This window comes from Moschus berezovskii, chromosome 21, assembly GCF_049115385.1.
Source record: "Moschus berezovskii isolate FMDL1 chromosome 21, NW_MosBer_1.0, whole genome shotgun sequence".
In the NCBI taxonomy this organism is placed as follows: domain Eukaryota; kingdom Metazoa; phylum Chordata; class Mammalia; order Artiodactyla; family Moschidae; genus Moschus; species Moschus berezovskii.
In genome coordinates, this window is record NC_142480.1 from 12,318,337 (window position 1) to 12,337,282 (window position 18,946).

The following is an 18,946-nucleotide window of genomic DNA, read 5'->3' on the forward strand; positions in this document are numbered from 1 at the left end:
GATCCCGTCCTCAAGTACCATCGCCACCACGCAAACAGCATCCCTACCAGGTATCACGCTGGCAGCTTTGTGTGTGTTATTTCTTTTCAGTCCTCACAGTAATATTAGGGGGAGGTGCCATAATGGTCCATATTTTACAGATGAGGATAAGTCTTAGAAAAGTGAGTGAACCTGCCCAAGGTCACGTGGCAAGCCTCAAGGTCATTACTTGAGCCCTTGAAGTCCAGCTCTGCCAGTTCCACTATCCTGCTCTGAGCCCTTGACCTCCCACTTCAGTCTTCTCGTGACCTCCTCCTGTCATTCTGACGCTGCCCGTGCCCTAGCTAGTTCTAGCTTTGTCCAGGAAATTGAGTCCTGGGTGCACAAAAGCTGTCAGTGCCAAGCTTTAAAAAAAAATACCACTGTGTGATATTTAACACGTGCCTCCCCAAATATGTAGCATACATGTGCACGTGTGCTAAGCCGCTTTCGTCGTGTCTGACTCTTTGCGACCCCATGGACTGTAGCCTGCAAGGCCCCTCTGTCCATGGGCTTCTCCAGACAAGAATACAGGAGTGGGTTGGCATGCCCTCCTCCAGGGGATCTTCCTGCATCGGTAGGTGGGTTCTTTACCACTAGCACCGCCTGGGAAGCCCGATGTAACCTGCATGGGTAGGTCATAAAACAGTAATAAAAGAATCCCCATGCCCACAAACCTGCTGTCAGCTTACACATACACTAACAAATGCTTTTTAATTAGGCTTAATCTTTTATATTTTTAGCGAGCCTTTGTGTTTTCAAAATGCAAAACCTTTTTCAATTTAATCTCCTCACTGCAAAGCTGCACATCCCCTGTGGATTAGCTGGCTCCCTCCCTCTGTCATCTTTTCTCTGAGGGGTGAGCCCTTGGCTGCTGTGTGTGTGTGTTTCAATCACATTTCTGACAACAAGTCCTATGGGTCTTGTCCAGCTTTACTTTCAGATACATCACAAATCTGACCACCTCTAACCTCCTTCCCTAATCCAAGCCACGGGCAAGGCTGGATCTGCCAGTAACCTCTTAGCTACTGTTCATCAGGCAATCACAGTGAGCTATTTTTTTAAAAAAGGAATCAGATTATGTCCCTTTCCTGCTTGGTCCTGGCCCCTGGGACATGTCTGCCTGCCGGCTCAATCCTGAGTGCTCGCACTGACCTAGGGATAGGGTCAGAGCAATTGTCTTTGCCAAGGCTCACAAGGCTCACTTCCATGGGTTCCTCTTCATCCCCCCCCCACCCCTGCTACTGTGATATCTGCACACCCTGTTCCTTCTGCCTGGAACACTTTTCCTCAGATATGCTCAAGGCTCCTTCCTTCCTCCTATAGGGCCGCTGCTCACTGGCATCTTTGCTTCCTTTGATCACTTTTTTTTTTTTTTGCTGAACGGTATGTGAGATCTTAGTTCCCTGACCAGGGGTTGAACCTGCACCCACTGCCCAGTCTTGACCACTGGACCACCAGGAAGTCCCGCCTTTCATCACATTTTATAAGTATAAGATAAATTCATAGAAAATAAAACCTACCTCTTGGACTTCAAGGAGATTCAACCAGTTCATTCTAAAGGAGATCAGTCCTGGGTGTTCATTAGAAGGACTGATGCTAAAGCTGAAACTCCAATACTTCGGCCACCTCATGCGACGAGTTGACTCACTGGAAAAGAGTCTGATGCTGGGCGGGATTGGGGGTGGGAGGAGACGGGTATGACAGAGGATGAGATGACTGGATGGCATCACCGACTCTGTGGACCTGAGTTTGAGTGAACTCCGGGAGTTGGTGATGGACAGGGAGGCCTGGCGTGCTGTGATTCATGGGATCGCAAAGAGTCGGACACAACTGAGTGACTGAACTGAACTGAACTGAAGCACATACTTGGAGAAGGCAATGGCAACCCACTCCAGTACTCTTGCCTGGGAAATCCCATGGCCGGAGGAGCCTGGTAGGCTACAGTCCATGGGGTCAAGAAGAGTCGGACACGACTGAGTGGCTTCACTTTCACTTTTCACTTTCATGCACTGGAGAGGGAAATGGCAACCCACTCCAGTATTCTGGCCTGGAGAATCCCAGGGACGGGGGCCTGGTGGGTTGCTGTCTATGGGGTCGCACAGAGTCGAACACAACTGACGTGACATAGCAGCAGCAGCAAGCACATATGTTAAAAAATTTAATAGGATGTACTATAATGTAAAGGAGAAATAAAAAAATTAATCTTTTATCATTTAATATGTATTTTAACAAGTAGATCTTCTGGCAGCTTTCTGCACTTATACCTAGAGTTCTTATAAGTGTGACAACCACAAAGATGCAATGTATTGACTCAAATTCCACAGAGATGTGATTTCTTAAGACAGTGAATAATTCTTGGTGGAGTCCCGAGCAAGACAAAGTGTAACCTTCTCTCTGTGTATTAAATACATGGTTCTTGAATTCCTGAAGATGCAGTGAGTGATAAATCTGTGTACAAAATACGTTCTGCTTATTTATAAAACCATTTTAGGTTCTAGGCTCACATAATTGTAAGCAGAGTTTTCAGCTACACAGATGTCTGCTGGGACACTCCAGAGTTGCACAAAGGAAGTCAGCTTTCAACCTCTCGTTCCATCATTTATCTTGTGCACTTCAGGATGTCTGACGTGCCTGCTTGTTGTTCAGCTGCTAAGTCGTGTCTGACTCTGTGAGGCCACTAACTGCAGCACTCCAGGCTTCCCTGTCTCTCACTAACTCCCAGAGTTTGCTCAGACTCACGTCCATTGAGTCGGTGATGCCATCCCACCCTCTTACCCTCTGTCCACCCCCGGCTCCTGCCCTCAGTCTTTCCCAGCATCAGGGTCTTTTCCAAGGAGTCCGTTCTTCACGTCAGGTGGCCAAAATATTGGAGCTTCAGCATCAGTCCTTCCAATGAATATTCAGGGTTGATTTCCTTTACAACTGTCTGGTTTGATCTCCTTGCTGTCGAAGGGACTCTCAAGAGTCCTCTCCACCATCACAGCTCAAAAGTATCAATTCTTCGGCGCTCAGCCTTCTTTATGGTCCAACTCTCACATCCATACATGACTACTGGAAAAACCATAGCTTTGACTCTATGGACCTTTGTGGGCAAAGTGATGTCTCTGCTTTCTAATACACTGTCTAGGTTTGTCATGCCTTTCCTTCCAAGGATCAAGTGTCTTAATTTTATGACTGCAGTCACTGTCACCATGATTTTGGAGTCCAAACAAAGAAAATATGTCATTGCTTCCACTTTTCCTCCATTTGCCATGAAGTGATGGGACTGGATGTCATGATCTTGGTTTTTTTAAACACTAATTTTATGTATTTATTTCTATTTTTGGATGTTCTGGGTCTTTGTTGCTATGAGGGCTTCTCTCTAGTTGTGGACAGTGGGGGGGGCTACTTTCTAGTTGCGACGCACGGGCTTCTCACTGCGGTGGCTTCTCTTGTTGCAGAGTATAGGCTCTGGAGTGTGCGGCTGCAGTAGTTGCAGATTGCAGGCTCTAGAGCTCAGGCTCAGTAGTTCTGGTGCATGGGCTTTGTTGCTCTGAGACATGTGGGATCTTCCTGGGTCAGGGATCGAACCTGTGTCTCCTGCATTGGCTGGTGAATTCTTTTTTGCTGAGCTACCAGGGAAGCCCGATAATGTTGAGCTTCAAGCCAACTTTTTCACTCTCCTCTTTCACCCTCATCAAGAGGCTCTTCAGTTCCTCTTTGCTTTCTGCCATCAGAGTGGTATCATCTGCATATCTGAGGTTGTTGATATTTCTCCCGGCAATCTCGATTCCAGCTTGTGCTTCATCCAGCCCGGTATTTCACATGATGTACTCTGCATGTAAGTTAAATAAGCAGGGTGACAATATACAGCCTTGACGTACTCCTTTCCCAATCTTGAACCAGTCCATTGTTCCATGTCCGGTTCTAACTGTTGCTTCTTGACCTGCATACAGGTTTCTCAGGAGACAGGTCAGGTGGTATGGTACTCCCATCTCTTTAAGGATTTTCCACAGTTTGTTGTGATCCACACAGTCAAATGTTTTAGTGTAGTCAATGAAGTAGATGTTTTTCTGGAACTCCCTTGTTCTCTCCATGATCCGGTGAATGTTGGTGAGCCTGCACTGGCCCGCTAAACAGCTGGTGTGCAAGCTGCCCACTCCCCCATTGTGACAGGCAGAAAAAGCCCGGGAAACTGTCAAAATGTCCACTAGGTGGAGCTACAATCCAGGGTGAGACCCATAGGTGGGCCCCCACCCCCCACCCCACCCCTGCCCCCGCCGCCCCACCATTTTGGTTTTTCCTCTCCGCAGGCACCACTCCCTTATCTTGCACAGTGGTCTACATTTTTTGTCTGTGTCTGAGACTAGGGTAGGAGCTGCAGGAGGGCAGGGCTTGTGTTTTTTGACGCTGCATCCCCAATGCCCAGAGCAGCGCGTGGCACGTGGAGGGCACTCAGGGAGGGAGTGGATACATGAGTGCTGCCCCAGACCACTCTAATTTCCATCTCTGGAACTCGACATGAAAGTGAGTACAGAATCGTCTCAGGAGGGAGGCTGGGCAAGGTGTTACACATCCACCAACGCAAGGCCTGGGTTTTGAAAACCAGGCACTTGCTGCCCACACGCAGAACTGCCAGGCTGTATTGTTCATTCACTTTGTGTCCAACTCTTTGCGACCCCATGGACTGCAGCACGCCAGGCTCCCCTGCCCTTCACCATCTCCCGGAGCTTGCTCAGATTCACGTCCATTGAATCAGTGATGTTATCTAGCCATCTGATCTTCTGCTGCCCACTTCTCCTCTTGCCCTCCTCAGGCTGTGTACCCCTCCTGATACACTCTGGGCAGGGCTGCGTGTGTGGCAGCCAAGAGGAGTCTCGTTTAGGGGCCAGAGATCCAGGTTCAAGGTGTTGTTTGGCCACCCACTTGCTGTGTGACATTGAGCAGGCCACTTGGCCTCAGCCCCTTTATCTATCAAAAGAAGTGGTGGAATCAGTCAAAAAAGCTAATTTGATGCAAGGCCAGGTAAACAGACATATTATTGTCTGTCTCAAGGCAAGAGATTTCGACTCTGCCTTGAGGCAGCCAGGAGGACCCCGGTGGGCCAGGAGAGCCTGGAGCAAATTCTAAGAGAACATCCAGCAAGGGTGTGATGACCATCCGCTCCCCTCTGAAGGGCATTCAGAGCACAGAGTCCTGTTGGGTGTCCCAGCGGTGCCTGGTACTCTTCACCAGGGGTCAAGGTCTGGAGGGGAGGCTGATGTCCACACTGCAGTAGTCAGGAGAGGGGCCTCCTCATGGTGACCTCTGTCTTAGGTTAAAGATGAAAACTTGTAAAGAGGGAGTCAGAGGCTGGGTACTAAAGACAGAAGGCTTTCTGGAAGTTGGGGTGTGGATGTAATATGAAAGTGAAAGTTGCTCAGCTGTGTCTGACTCTTTGTGACCCCATGGACTATACAGGATTCATGGACTCTACAGAATTCTCCCGGCCAGAATACTGGGGTGGGTAGCCTTTCCCTTCTCCAGGGGATCTTTCCAATCCAGGAATCAAACCAGGGAAGCCCAGATGGAACATGGGCACTGTGAATGAGCAATCAGCAGGAAAGGGGTCCAGAGAGCTTCTGGTCGATTTTTAGAGTATTTTCATACCAACATGTTGGAGAGACGGTCCCTGACTTGTCTTTAAGCTTGGACAACCCCCTCCCGTGGCCCCTGACTGTCTGCTCTTAAGGCTAAACTTCTCCGTTTCCTCTTTTCTCTGGCCACCAGGCCTTGAAAATCCATGAGAGGCTTTCCTCAAGGACAGCGTGGAAGAAGCTGCTCTGATCTAGTCCATCAGCCCTTCTGGGGCCAGGCCTGCCTGGATATTTCTGGCTCTCCCAAAAGAAAACAAGCTCTTGCCCACTAATATAAGCAGGCAAAATCTTTACCCAACAAAACAAACAAACCCAGTTCCTCTAGGCCATGCCCAGCCTTCCTAATATGGCATCCGGGATAGGACCCTTGGCATCCGATCAACATGGATAGTCCCACTCCCAGGAGGAAAAAAGGAACTAACCCCAGGTGGCAGATAAAGGTCACATTCACACTGGGTTGGCTTCCAAGGCTGGGTGGGCTCTTCACGGGTAGGGTTAAATATACGTGGATAAGATACAGGAGGCTGAGTTAAATTTGAATCTCAACTACAAACACTTTTTTAAAAGTATGGACTGCCCTGGTGGTACAGATGATAAGAATTCACCTGCCAGTGTAGGGGACACAGGTTTGATCCGTGGTCTGGGAAGATCCCACGTGCTGCAGAGCTATTTAGCCCGTGTACCAGGACTGCTGAGCCCAGAACTGCAACTACTGAAGCCTAAAAGCCTAGAGCCTGTGCTCCGCAACAAGAGAAGCCATCACAATAAGAAGGCCTCACGCCACCATGAAGAGTAGCCCCATTTGCCACAGCTAGAGAAAGCCCACACGCAGCAATGAAGACCCAGCGCCACCAAGAGTAAAATAATAATAAAGGTCCTTTGGGACATACTTATACCAAACACTTCTCCATTGTTTATCAGAGATTCTAATTTAATTGGCTTCCAGTATTTTTATTTGCTGGATCCGGCAACATTTGGGGGCTGCATGTAAATACAATGAAGAAGAAAACTGGGGTCTGACTGGTGTCTTTAAAAAAAAAAACAACACCAAAAACATTTTGTACTGGGATATAGCCAATTAACAATGTTGCGATAATTTCAGGTGAACAGAGAAGGGACTCAGCCATACATATACACGCTCAGGCGTGTCCGACTCTTTGCTACTCTGTGGACTATACAGTCCATGCAATTCTCCAGGCCAGAATACTGTAGCCTTTCCCTTCTCCAGGGGATCTTCCCAACTCAGGGATCAAGTCCAGGTTTCTCACATTGCAGGCGGATTCTTTACCAGCTGAGCCACAAGGGAAGCCCATACATGTATCCATTCTCCCCCAAACTCTCCTCCCACCCAAGCTGGCACATAACATTGAGCAGAGTTCCATGTGCTATACAATGAGTTTTTGTTGGTTATCCATTTTAAATGTAGCAGTGTGTCCATGATCTTCCCAAAGTCCTTAACTATCTCTTCCTGTCAGCAACCATGAGTTCATAAGTCTGAGAGTCTCTTTCTGTTCTGTAAGTTTATTTGTAATGGAAGGAGCCCCTGTCAAAGAAGGACTTCGTGCAGGTAACTCTGAGAATTAGTATCTGATGTCATTTACATAGGAAAACTCAGCCTCTTTGCACTAAAAATAGCTTTCACCATTTTAAAAGCTACCCTGCAAGTTTGAAGTCAGTTTCAGCCTTTGGGAAATATGTTTGACTTTTTGTTACTGAAGGAGTTTGAACTCGTCATTGCCCTCTGAGGAGTCATTTCCAAGGACAAAATCATAAGTAAGCTTTAGGGATCCAGCACTATCTATAATAATTGTAACATGTTCATCGCAGTGCTATACGTAAGAGAATTGCCAAATCCTCCCAGAAAGATTGAAAACCAGAGAATAACTCAGGTCCAATATCCGGGGACCAGTTATGTGAGTTGATGGTCTGGTTACTAGACAATTAGGCAGTAATCGAAAGCAATGCTTATTAAAGCTGTTACAACAAAGAGGGTGCTTAAAAGCTGATGGTGAGAGGCGCCAAAACAGAACATGAAATTAAAATAAAATCTTGTTGCTAAGGTATTAGGATTTTTTATAGGATTTATAGGATTGCTAATTTGTTAGTGATTGTTAGGTAATTTTTTCTTCCATAGTTTCTTTTTTCTAAAGGCCCTTTAAAGAGTGTGTATTCATTTTATCTCATCAAAAAAGACCCTGATGCTGGGGAAGGCAGGAGGAGAAGGGGATGACAGAGGATGGTATCACTGACTCAATGGACATGAATTTAAGCAAGCTCCAGGAGATGGTGAAGGACAGGGAAGCCTGGCGTGCTGCAGTCCATGGGGTCACAAAGAACTGAACATGACTGAGCGACTGAACAGCAACAACAATTCATTTTATCATTAAAACAAAACAAAACTGAATAGTCTTCCAGGATCCTCCCTGTCTTCCCAGATAGACAGGCAGAATCCAGAATCTAGCCAGGGTTATCTCACAAAGGTCTACACTGTGATTCTCTTGTCTTTCCTCCCTACCTTCCGATAAATCAGAAGTACTTAAGAAATGCCTCTGGGACACAGCCCTGCAAACAGAGTAGTTGGAATATTGAGCTGAGAACACATAAAGGGTGCCCTTGAGGGTCTTAACAGCCACACTGTTATGTAGCACCTGCTAATTAACCCCTAGATTCGCCTCCTCCAGAATGCCCGCCAGGATAGCCTCTTCTTATACTCTCGCAAGGCTCTACGGCCTCACCTGATTTCCCAGGTGAAGATCATGAGCTTCTTAAGGTCAAAGACTGTGTCTCTTTCTTCTGACTCCCTAGAGCGTGTAATTGGCCTCAAGATAGGTGTGAGTAGGGCTTCCCAGGTGGCGCTAGTGGTAAAGAACCTGCCTGAGATGCGAGTTCAATCCCTGGGCCAGGAAGATCCCCTAGAGGAGGGCATGGCAATCCACTCCAGTATTCTTGCCTGGAGAATCCCTTGGACAGAGGAGCCTGGTGGGCTATGGTCCACAGAGTCACAAATAGTTGGACACAACTGAAGCAACTTAGCAGCAGCATATGTGTGCTAAATGAATGTTTCCTGAGAAGACTCTTGAGAGTCCCTTATACTGCAAGGAGATCCAACCAGTCCATTCTAAAGGAGCTCAATCCTGGGTGTTCATTGGAGGGACTGATGGCTAAAGCTGAAACTGCAATACTTTGGCCACCTTATGCGACAAGTTGACTCACTGGAAAAGACTCTGATGCTAGGAAAGGTTGGGGGCGGGAGGAGAAGGGGACGACAGAGAATGAGATGGCTGGATGGCATCACTGACTCTGTGGACATGAGTTTGTGTGTACTTCGGGGGTTGGTGATGGACAGGGAGGCCTGGCGTGCTGTGATTCATGGGGTCGCGGAGAGTCGGACACGACTGAGCGACTGAACTGAACTGAACTGACATCCTACAAACGCATGGAAATGACTTGGAGCGTACTTCACCCTCTTGTTTGTCATTTTGATTTTCTTAGCTGCTTGCCTCTTCCAGGCCTGGTCGAGCCTCCACTTGCTACCTATCCATATATGAGAAAGGTTAAGACTTCCTTTTGTTGTAAATGTTTTTATGGCCTGACACATCTGAACACTCAGTGCATTTTCGTTCGTTTGCTTGAATTGATCCACCAGAAATCTCAGACGATTAGTTTATTGTTATATGACCCTATAAAAGCAACTTTATACATGCTCGAATTTAGCAATTTTGGGGATAAAAACAGTGCTTGTTTAAGTATAAGAAAGTGGAGAATTTATAAACTGCGTAACCGTTTAGAGCAGGGGTCAGCAAACCTTTTCTGGAAAAGGCCAGGTGTAAACGTTTTTGGCTTTGCTGGCCATGCGGTCTCTGTCACAATCACTCAACTCCATTGTTGCAAGAAGGCAGGCACGGACAAGACAGGAAAGAGTGGGTGTGCCAAGAAACCTTGATGTGTGCAGGCTGAGATCTGAATTCGGTGTCATTTTCACATGTCATGAGCTCTTCTTTGGCTTTCTCCCTCCCCGCCCCCTACCAAACATTTAAAAATGGAAGAACCGTTCTCAGCTTATGGGCTGTACAAAGACCAGTGGTGGGTTTACTGCATGGGCCCTGAGTTCAGCTCCAGCTTCATCAGTCACTTACGCTTACCTTTTTCCTTTTTTTTTCCTCTTTTTAAGTTATTTATTTTTAATTGAAGGATAATTACAATATTGTATTGGTTTCTGCCATACATCAGCATGGGTCAGTCATAGGTATACATATGTCTCCTCCCTCGTGAGCCTCCCTCCCACCTCCCACCCTCACCTTTAAAAAAAATATTTTATTTGGTTGCATCTGGTCTTCACTGTGGCATGCAAACTCTTAGTTGAGGCATGTGGGATGTAGTTCCCTGACCAGGGATTGAACCTGGGCCCCCTGCACTGGGAGCTCAGAATCTTAGTGGACCACCAGTGGACCACCCTACACTGACCTCAGGGCAATTTCTTAAACTTTCCAGTGCTCACCTTCCTTGGGTGTAAAATGGGAGAAAATAAATGTGAACCTAGCATAGGATTGTGATGAAGGTGGACTGTGATTCCGCCTGCACCCTGTAGGAGCCTATAAGCACATGCTTGGTAGCTGTTGTCCTTTTAAACTGTAAAGAATACCTGCTTTAAACTGGTAACTGTACCTGATTATAAAGAATGATGCTAATATTGTGATCCATGTCTTTCCCGTATTTTGGTAGTGCTCAGTCCCCACATGCATCCAAATATTTGGAAGAAGACGCTTTCTCTGTCTCTCTCCCTGCCTCTCAGGAAGATTCATATTTCTGGCATTTCTTTATGTTGGTCTTAGAGGCAGATGATTTTAAAAGTATACTCTTCATTTCAGGACTTCCCTGGTGGCCCAGTGGTTAAGAATCTGCCTTGCAGTGCAGAGGATGTAGGTTCGATCCCTTGTCAGGGAACTAGGATCCCATGTGCCGTAGGGCAGCTAAGCCCATGAGCCCCAGGACCACAACTAGAGAACCTGGGCACCGGGACCAAAGATCCTGCATGATGAAACGAAGATCCTACGTGCAGCAGCTAAGATCGATGCAGCCAAACATGTGTATCAATTAATACTTAAAAAATGAAAGCATACTCTTCGTGTCATTGCGTAGTGTCACCCACGCTCGGTGCTGCTCATTTACTTTTCGGTCTCACTCTCTCTCCATGTTCCTGCCTCCCTCATCAAGAATTCTGATCCATTGGTTTGGGGTGGGGAACAGACAGAGGTATTTGATTTTAAAAGCTCCTCAGTGATTCTAAGTGCAGCCAGGGACCCGCTGGTCTGCATTTTATTACAGTTTCTAATGTCTTGCTCCTCAGCATCAGGGGCTAGACCTCCCGTGTCTCAGGCACCACCGCAGGCCCCCGAACCAGAACACACACTTGAACAAGATTCCGGGAGATCATCGGCTCAGTTATTAATAAGTTAAGAAGCACACAGCTCTTGCGTCGTGCGTATCTGTCTCCCTTTAAGTAACTGATGTATACTTGCAAGTGGTGTCTGAGGCTCCATGCTGTAGACGGATTTGTGTTCTAGATCCGAGGTGGGGCTGGGAAAACGTCAACTGCTGAGGCACATGGGTTTTGCGCTTGTTTATTTTTTTCCTTTTTAAATCTTGGTTTCTCGTAAAGCGAGGTCCCTTTGTCGTCCTCTGTCTGGCAGAGTGCAGGGGGCGGGACTGTGCCAGGAAAAGCAATTTAGGACCCAAGAGGCCACCAGGGGCCTCTTTCCCCATGACCCCAGAGGGTGGACGTCACCAGGGCACATGGGGCTCTTAAGGGTGGGCTGTTGGTGGCATTTCTTAATATAGTTAGTCAATAGCTGTGTTTTCTAAGTGCCACAGAGGACTGAAAGAATGTCACTTAAATGTCTGGTGTGGAGGTTACTGATGACTTTGAGAGGGACATTTCCCAGGCCTTGGAAGGAGAACAGATGTCACAGAAGGGGCCATCGTGGAGACAGATCCCTGTGCTCAGGCCTGGTCACTGCTTTTTCACCACTTTGGCTCTGGGCACGAGCAGAGAGCTGGCATCACCCAAGGAGACTTTGACCTTGCAGTCCTTGGAACTTGGCCTTGCTCAGGCCAGAGGAACAGCTGAATGCTGCTGGCTTTCTCCCCTTTCCTCGGTTTATTGGCCTGTACAAAGGGCACGTTGCTGCAGCCAGCCGCGTTGCAAAACTCGATAGTATAGCCTTGTTTCTCTGGGCACTTCCTTCCTTCTTTCCACCTGAGGTCTTGAGAAGAGGGTCCCTGTCCCAGACCTCCCTGCCTCTTCCCAGGGAAACAGGGAATGGGGGGAGAGTGCAGCAGGAGGCAGCAGGTCCCACTCTGCCCTTACCCTGTGAACTTCAGCTAAGCATTTTGCCCATCCGAGTCCTCATTCAGTATGAAAATGGGGAGAACACATCCCTCTTTGCAGGTGGCTATAGAAGTCTGTAAAGCAATGTATTGAAGAGTTCCTTGGGGACTTCCCTGGTGGCTAAAAATCTGCCTTGTAATGCAGGGGATGAGGGTTTGATCCCTGGTTAGGGAACTAAGATCCTACATGCCGTGGAGCAACTAAGCTGGCGTGTAGCAACTACTGAGCTGGCAAGCCACAACTTGCCGGGTTCTGCAATGAAATATCCCACATGCCGCAAGAAACTAAGACTTGATGCAGCCAAATAAATATATAATTTTTTAAAAAATTTCTTTGAAAACCAGGTTCATGGTCTCAGTAGCTGTGTATAGTCGAAATGAGCATCTCTTAGATTGAATCATCTCTCTCCTACTAGACCTGCGATGCCAGTTTAAATCTCTTCCATACCACTTTTTTTTCCTGGGAATGAAAGCTAACTTTAGAGTCTGATCAGTTCTGCAATCTTCAAGGAAATCAGCTCAGGCAAGATTACTTATTGGTGTTAAAACTATTAGGAAGTCTATCAGAAAGGGAACGGACAGCACAATTGTGGCATATTCATCTGATGAAATAAGACAATCATGGGGAAAAACCTTGATACCCATAACAATATGCGTGCATCTCGCAGACAGTGTTGAGTGAAAGAGTTCATATTAAAAGGTGCTACTTACACGAAATGCAAGTATATCAAGATTGCTGGGAGAAATATCAATAACCTCGGGCATAAGATATGCAGATGACACCACCCTTATGGCAGAAAGTGAAGAGAAACTAAAGAGCCTCTTGATGAAAGTGAAAGAGGAGAGTGAAAAAGTTGGCTTAAAGCTCAACATTCAGAAAACTAAGATCATGGCATCTGGTCCCATCACTTCATAGCAAATAGATGGGGAAACAGTGGAAACAGTGTCAGACTTTATTTTTCTGGGCTCCAAAATCACTGCAGATGGTGACTGCAGCCATTAAATTAAAACACGCTTACTTCTTGGAAGGAAAGTTATGACCAACCTAGACAGCATATTGAAAAGCAGAGACATTACTTTGCCAACAAAGGTCCGTCTTGTCAAGGCTATGGTTTTTCCAGTGGTCATGTATGGATGTGAGAGTTGGATAAGGAAAGCTGATCGCAGAAGAATTGATGCTTTTTAACTGGGGTGTTGGAGAAGACTCTTGAGAGTCCCTCGGACTGCAAGGAGATCCAACCAGTCCATCCTAAAGGAGATCAATCCTGGGTGTTCATTGGAAGGACTGATGTTGAAGCTGAAACTCCAATACTTTGGCCGCTGGATGTGAAGAACTGACTCATTTGAAAAGACCTTGATGCTGGGAAAGATTGAAGGCAGGAGGAGAAGGGGATGACAGAGGATGAGTTGGCTGGATGGCATCACTGACTCGATGGACATGAGTTTGGGTGGACTCCAGGAGTTGGTGATGGACAGGGAGGTCTGGTGTGCTGCGGTTCATGGGGTCACAAAGAGTCGGACACGACTGAGCGACTGAACTGATACAAAGTACAGAAGGGGCAAAACTCAGCTGTGTGAAGAAAGTCAGAAGGGTTTTCCTTTGCTTGGAGGCTATTATCTGGGAGGGGACATGAATGGGATCCTGCTGGGGAACTAGGAATGTCCTGAGTCTTCATTAGAGTTGTGATTATGTGAGTGGAAACGTAGGTAAATATCTTAGCACAACAGGAACTTAATGCACTTTCTGGTAAACGTAACGCTCTCTATTTTGTAATTTAGTCGAAAGCTTTTAACGAATCTTATCAAGACTTTAGATCTAACTTCTGGTTTCCGAGAAATGTAGGGACAGATGGACGAGCTAAATGGTACTGCGAGGAAGGCTGGCCCTTCTGCAGTACAATCAACGCAATATCTTTCTCGAGGGTAGTTAGTTGAGGTCAGAAGAACTCAAGAGACATCATGACCAATGGCCTTGGTCTGGATCATGGTTTGGAGAAACCAGTTGTAAAGGAAACTTTCAGAGGCACATGCTGTGTGCTGTGTTTAGTTGTTCAGTCGTGTCTGACTCTTTGCGACCTCATGGATTGTAGCCCATCAGTTTCCTCTGTCCATGGGGATTCTCCAGGCTAGAATACTAGAGTGGGTTGCCATGACCTCCTCCAGGGGATCTTCCCAACCCAGGGATCGAACCCAGGTCTCCTGCATTGCAAGTGGATTCTTTACCATCTGAGCCACCTGGGAAGCCTGCTTTATAGTATACAATTGATTAAAATATCAATATCTGTTGAAATTTATTCTAAAAGAAAAATCTGTTAAATTTTTGATAGAGATTACAGTTTACCTTCTATGGAAATTGTAACAATTCAACTCATTCCCATAGAGGCACATCAGTTCAGTTCAGCCACTCAGTCATGTCCGACTCTTTGCGACCCCATGAACCGCAGCATGCCAGGCCTCCCTGTCCATCACCAACTCCTGGAGTCCACCCAAATCCATGTCCATTGAACTGGTGATGCCATCCAACCATCTCATCCTCTGTCGTCCCCTTTTCCTCCTGCCTTCAATCTTTCCCGGCATCAGGGTCTTTTCAAATGAGTCAGCTCTTTGCATAAGGTTGCCAAAGTATTGGAGTTTCAGCTTCAACATCAGTCCTTCCAATGAACACCCAGGACTGATCTCCTTTAGGATGGACTGGTTGGATCTCCTTGCAGTTCAAGAGACTCTCAAGAGTCTTCTCCAACACTACAGTTCAAAAGCATCAATTCTTCGGTGCTCAGCTCTCTTTATAGTCCAACTCTCACATCCATACATGACCACTGGAAAAACCATAGCCTTGACTAGACGGACCTTTGTTGGCAAAGTAATGTCTCTGCTTCTTAATATATTGTCTAGATATGGATCAAGTTTTTGATGTCCTTAAGGAATTTTTTTCCTGGTTTTGTTTTTCATGTTTTAAAATATGATAATGCTAATTTGGTTCTACTGGAAAATGTTATTTTCAAAAGATTTTTGTTTTGTTCAGCCACTCAGTCATGTGACTCTTTGCCACCCCATGGACTGTAGCACGCCAGGCTTCCCTGTCCTTCTCTACCTCCTGGAGTTTGCTCCAACTCATGTCCATTGAGTCAGTGATGCCATCCAACCATCTTATCCTATATAACCCCCTTCTCCTCCTGCCCTCAATCTTTCCCAGCATCAGATCTTTTCCAATGAGCAGGCTCTTCACATCAGGTGACCAAAGTATTGGAGCTTCAGCTTCAGTCCTTCCAATGAATATTCAGGGTTGATTTCCTTTAGGATTGACTGGTTTGATCTCCTTGCTGTCCAAGGGACTCTCAAGAATCTTCTACAGCACTATAGTTCGAAAGATGTTCACTGGCAAAAAATTAGGATTCATTTTCAGGTTGGTGAAGACAAGTCAACCCATAGGACCACCTTGGAAGTTTCCCTTTCTGTAAATAAACCTTTCAACAAGGAAATGGACATTTACTGGACTTCTGTTGTATGCCAGCACTTTATGCATTTTCTCATTTCATAATAGCCATGTGTTTTTCCTTTTTATAATTGTTTAGTGGAAAAGTAATATAAATTTTAAAAAAAGCAATATAGATTTGATGAAAAATATTTTAATCGTTAGTTCCTCTTCCAAAAGGCAGCCACTGTTAATTGTTTCTTGTGTATCTTTTCAGAAACGAAGTGTTCTTTGTTCACACAAGTATCTCTATGAATATGTGGTCCCCTATATCAGTGATGTATTATACCTGGGTGCTTTGACTTAACATATCTGAGAGACTCTTACGTATTTGCTCGTATGAAGGCCACTGATGGTCTCCCTGTGGTCAGATCCAAAGCCACCTGTCAGTCCCTCCCTGACCCCATGACTTCCAGGGCTGGAACTCTCCTGGGTTTCCTCCCACCTCCTCAGCTCTTTCTCTGGCTCCTTCACACCTCCGTGACCTCTGAACGTCATACTACTGGCCGCATCCTTGAACTTTTCTCTGCCTACACTCACACCCTGGATGATCTCATCTGGGCTTGATATCACCCCTATACTGACAACTCCCGATTTTATATCTCTAGCCCGAGTCATTCCCTGAACCCCAGATTTCTTATCAAATTGCCTGCTTGAATCGCCATCAGCTGTTTGACCAATGACTCAAACGGAAACAGTCCAAAATGGAACTCCTGGCTTAAGCCCCTGCCTCTTCACCTCCTATCATCTTCCCCACTTCAACTCCATTTTTTCCCAGTTGTTCAGACCCCAAATCTCAGACATCCACGAGTTCTTTCTTGCTGTCAAAGCCCATCTCCCACCCACTAGCAAATCCCATTGACTCTTCCTTTAAGCAATATCCGATCAATTCTCACAATCTTCGCTGCTACCTGGGTCTGAACCACCATCAGTCATTACCTAGATTATTGCAATAGAACCCTAACTGGTCCTTCTGTCCTCTAGCCTTGCTCCCCCGCCCAGGCTCTCCTCCATACAGCAGCATAGTAGTCCTGGTTAAGCAAGATGAGGTCCTGTATTCCCCCGAGGAATCCTGTCTCTCTGGCAGTAAAAGGCAATGCCTTTGCAGTGGTCCAGGAGCCCCATGTGATCTCTTTGTGGACTCGCCACCTGTTCCTCCTCCATTGCTTCTTCTGCTCCAGCCTGCCTAGCCTCCTGACTGCCCCTTGTCAACACCAAGGCTGTCTTAGACTACTGGCTGTTCCTCTGCTTGAGAGCTCTTACCTCAGATATTTGCATGGATTTACTTGCTCACCTTTGTCACATTTTTGCTAAATGTGACCCTCCAGTGGGATTTACTGTGACTAGTGGATTAAGATGGTGATCTGTCATTTCCCATCTTCCTTGTATGCTTTATTATTAATTTTCTGTAGCATGCGTCACTTCCTAACATAGTAGGTCATTTATAAGAATAGAAGCTCCACAAGGACAGGTGGGAGTTGGGGGTAGGGCATCCATCTGCCTCCCACTTTTGCCCTGTGTTCATCATTGCAGTATCCCTAATGCCTAGAATAGTTCCCGACACATAGTAGATGCTTCATGAATATTTACTGAGTGAATGATGGAACAGATATCATTCTATTTGATTGTTCAAATGGCCTCAGGAGTCCACTATATGGATGATGTAATGACAACACAGTGGTGGCTGATATTCACAAGGCATATCTGATAAGGTCCTTCATGAATTCAGACTCATTCATACTTCTCACCAACCTTGCGAGCTAGGTTTGATCATCACTTCCACTTAACAGATGATGAAACTGAGGTTTAGACAGTTTTATTGTCTATTCCCCCAGTCCCACAGATAATACATGATCATGCCATTCTGGCTGTCTTGAACTAGCACATTTAATTTCTGTGCCAGACTGTTGCAGAATGGGTTTACTTAACCAGTTTCCTACAAATGGACACCATCTTTTGTTTCTCAGATGAGGCAAGCAAAGCTCAGAGAGGTTAAGAAGCTTGCACAAGGTCATACAGCTAGAATCCAAGTCCATCAGTTGAATCCTGGGTTGGAACTCTCAATCACTACACCGTCTCACCTCCCAAAGTCGCCTTCTCCCTAAGGAAAAGGATTGGGGTTAGGAGGGCAGTCCTACAAGCATATTCAATAGCAAAGATATCACTTTGCTGGCAAAAGTCTGCATAGTCAAAGTTATGTTTTTTCTAGGGGTCATGATCGGTTGTGAGAGATGGACCATTAAGAAGGCTGGGTGCTGAAGAGTTGATGCTTTCGAACTGTGGTGCTGGAGAAGACTCTTGAGAGTCTTCTCAAGGAGATTGAACAAGTCAAGTCTAAAGGAAATCGACCCTGAATATTCATTGGAAGGACTGAAGCTGAAACTCCAATACTTTGGCCACCTGATGTGAAGAGCTGACTCATTGGAAAGACCGTGATGCTGAGAAAGATTGAGGGCAAGAGGAGAAGGGGACGACAGAGGATGAGATGGTTGGATGGCATCACTGACTCAATGGACATGAGTTGGAGCAAACTCTGGGAGATGAAGGACAGGGGAGACTGGCGTGCTGCCATCCATGTGGTCTCAAAGAGTCAGACATGATGGAACGACTGAACAACAGCAAGGGTGGTGGCCAGCTTCTGCCTCTTGGCAGTCTTCTCCCCAAGGCCGTCTTCTGCAGTTCCTCTCCTAGCTCGGAAATCCTCTCCCACCTCTGGAATCCTCTCCCTGATGGCCCTAGGCCATGAACATACACTGCTGCTGCTGCTGCTAAGTCGCTTCAGTCGTGTCCGACTCTGTGCAACCCCATAGACGGCAGCCCACCAGGCTCCCCCATCCCTGGGATTCTCCAGGCAAGAACACTGGAGTGGGTTGCCATTTCCTTCTCCAATGCATGAAAGTGAAAATGGAAAGTGAAGTCGCTCAGTCATGTCTGACTCTTAGCGATCCCTTGGACTGCAGCCTACCAGGCTCCTCTGTCCATGGGATTTTCCAAGCAAGTGTACAGGAGTGGGTTGCCATTGAGAGCCCATTTAATCTCTCTCATTGGCTTGTCTGCCTCCCCAAGGGAATGTAAATGATTCTAGGCTTCCATTCCGGAGTCTCCCACCTCAGAGAGGTCAGGGACCATCTGGAGGGCCTTACCCGATGTTCATTTAGTCATGTTTATTGAGCACATCTGCGTAGGGCACTGTTGGAGGCAGTTTGACTTCCTTTAGAATCCAGAAAGCACCAGCCAGTATTATCTACCGCTGTGTTATGGGAATAATGGCGAGCAGAGAAAAACAGTCCCTGCCCTCAAGGGGCCCACATTAGTCAAGCACTCCACTCAAAGGGGCAGCTGGATGGCTGAGGTGCCAGGAAGGGACACCTGGGCTGAAAGCTGCTGGGTGAGTTAATAAGCAAAGAGAGGGAAGAACATTGCAGAAAAAAACGACTGCATGTCTAAAGGC

The 18,946-nt window shown here is 46.5% G+C and overlaps 1 protein-coding gene across 1 annotated transcript in view; it reads left to right on the forward strand.

The window, feature by feature from the left end:
- The window catches only part of GON7 (GON7 subunit of KEOPS complex), an 81,105-nt gene extending 62,159 nt beyond the window's left edge, over positions 1 to 18,946 (forward strand). Inside the window, exon 2 of the mRNA XM_055418418.2 lies at positions 17,705 to 18,946. Within this exon, the coding sequence (XP_055274393.2) occupies positions 17,705 to 17,754 (50 nt within the window). The 3' untranslated portion in view covers positions 17,755 to 18,946. The remainder of the gene's footprint in view (positions 1 to 17,704) is intronic.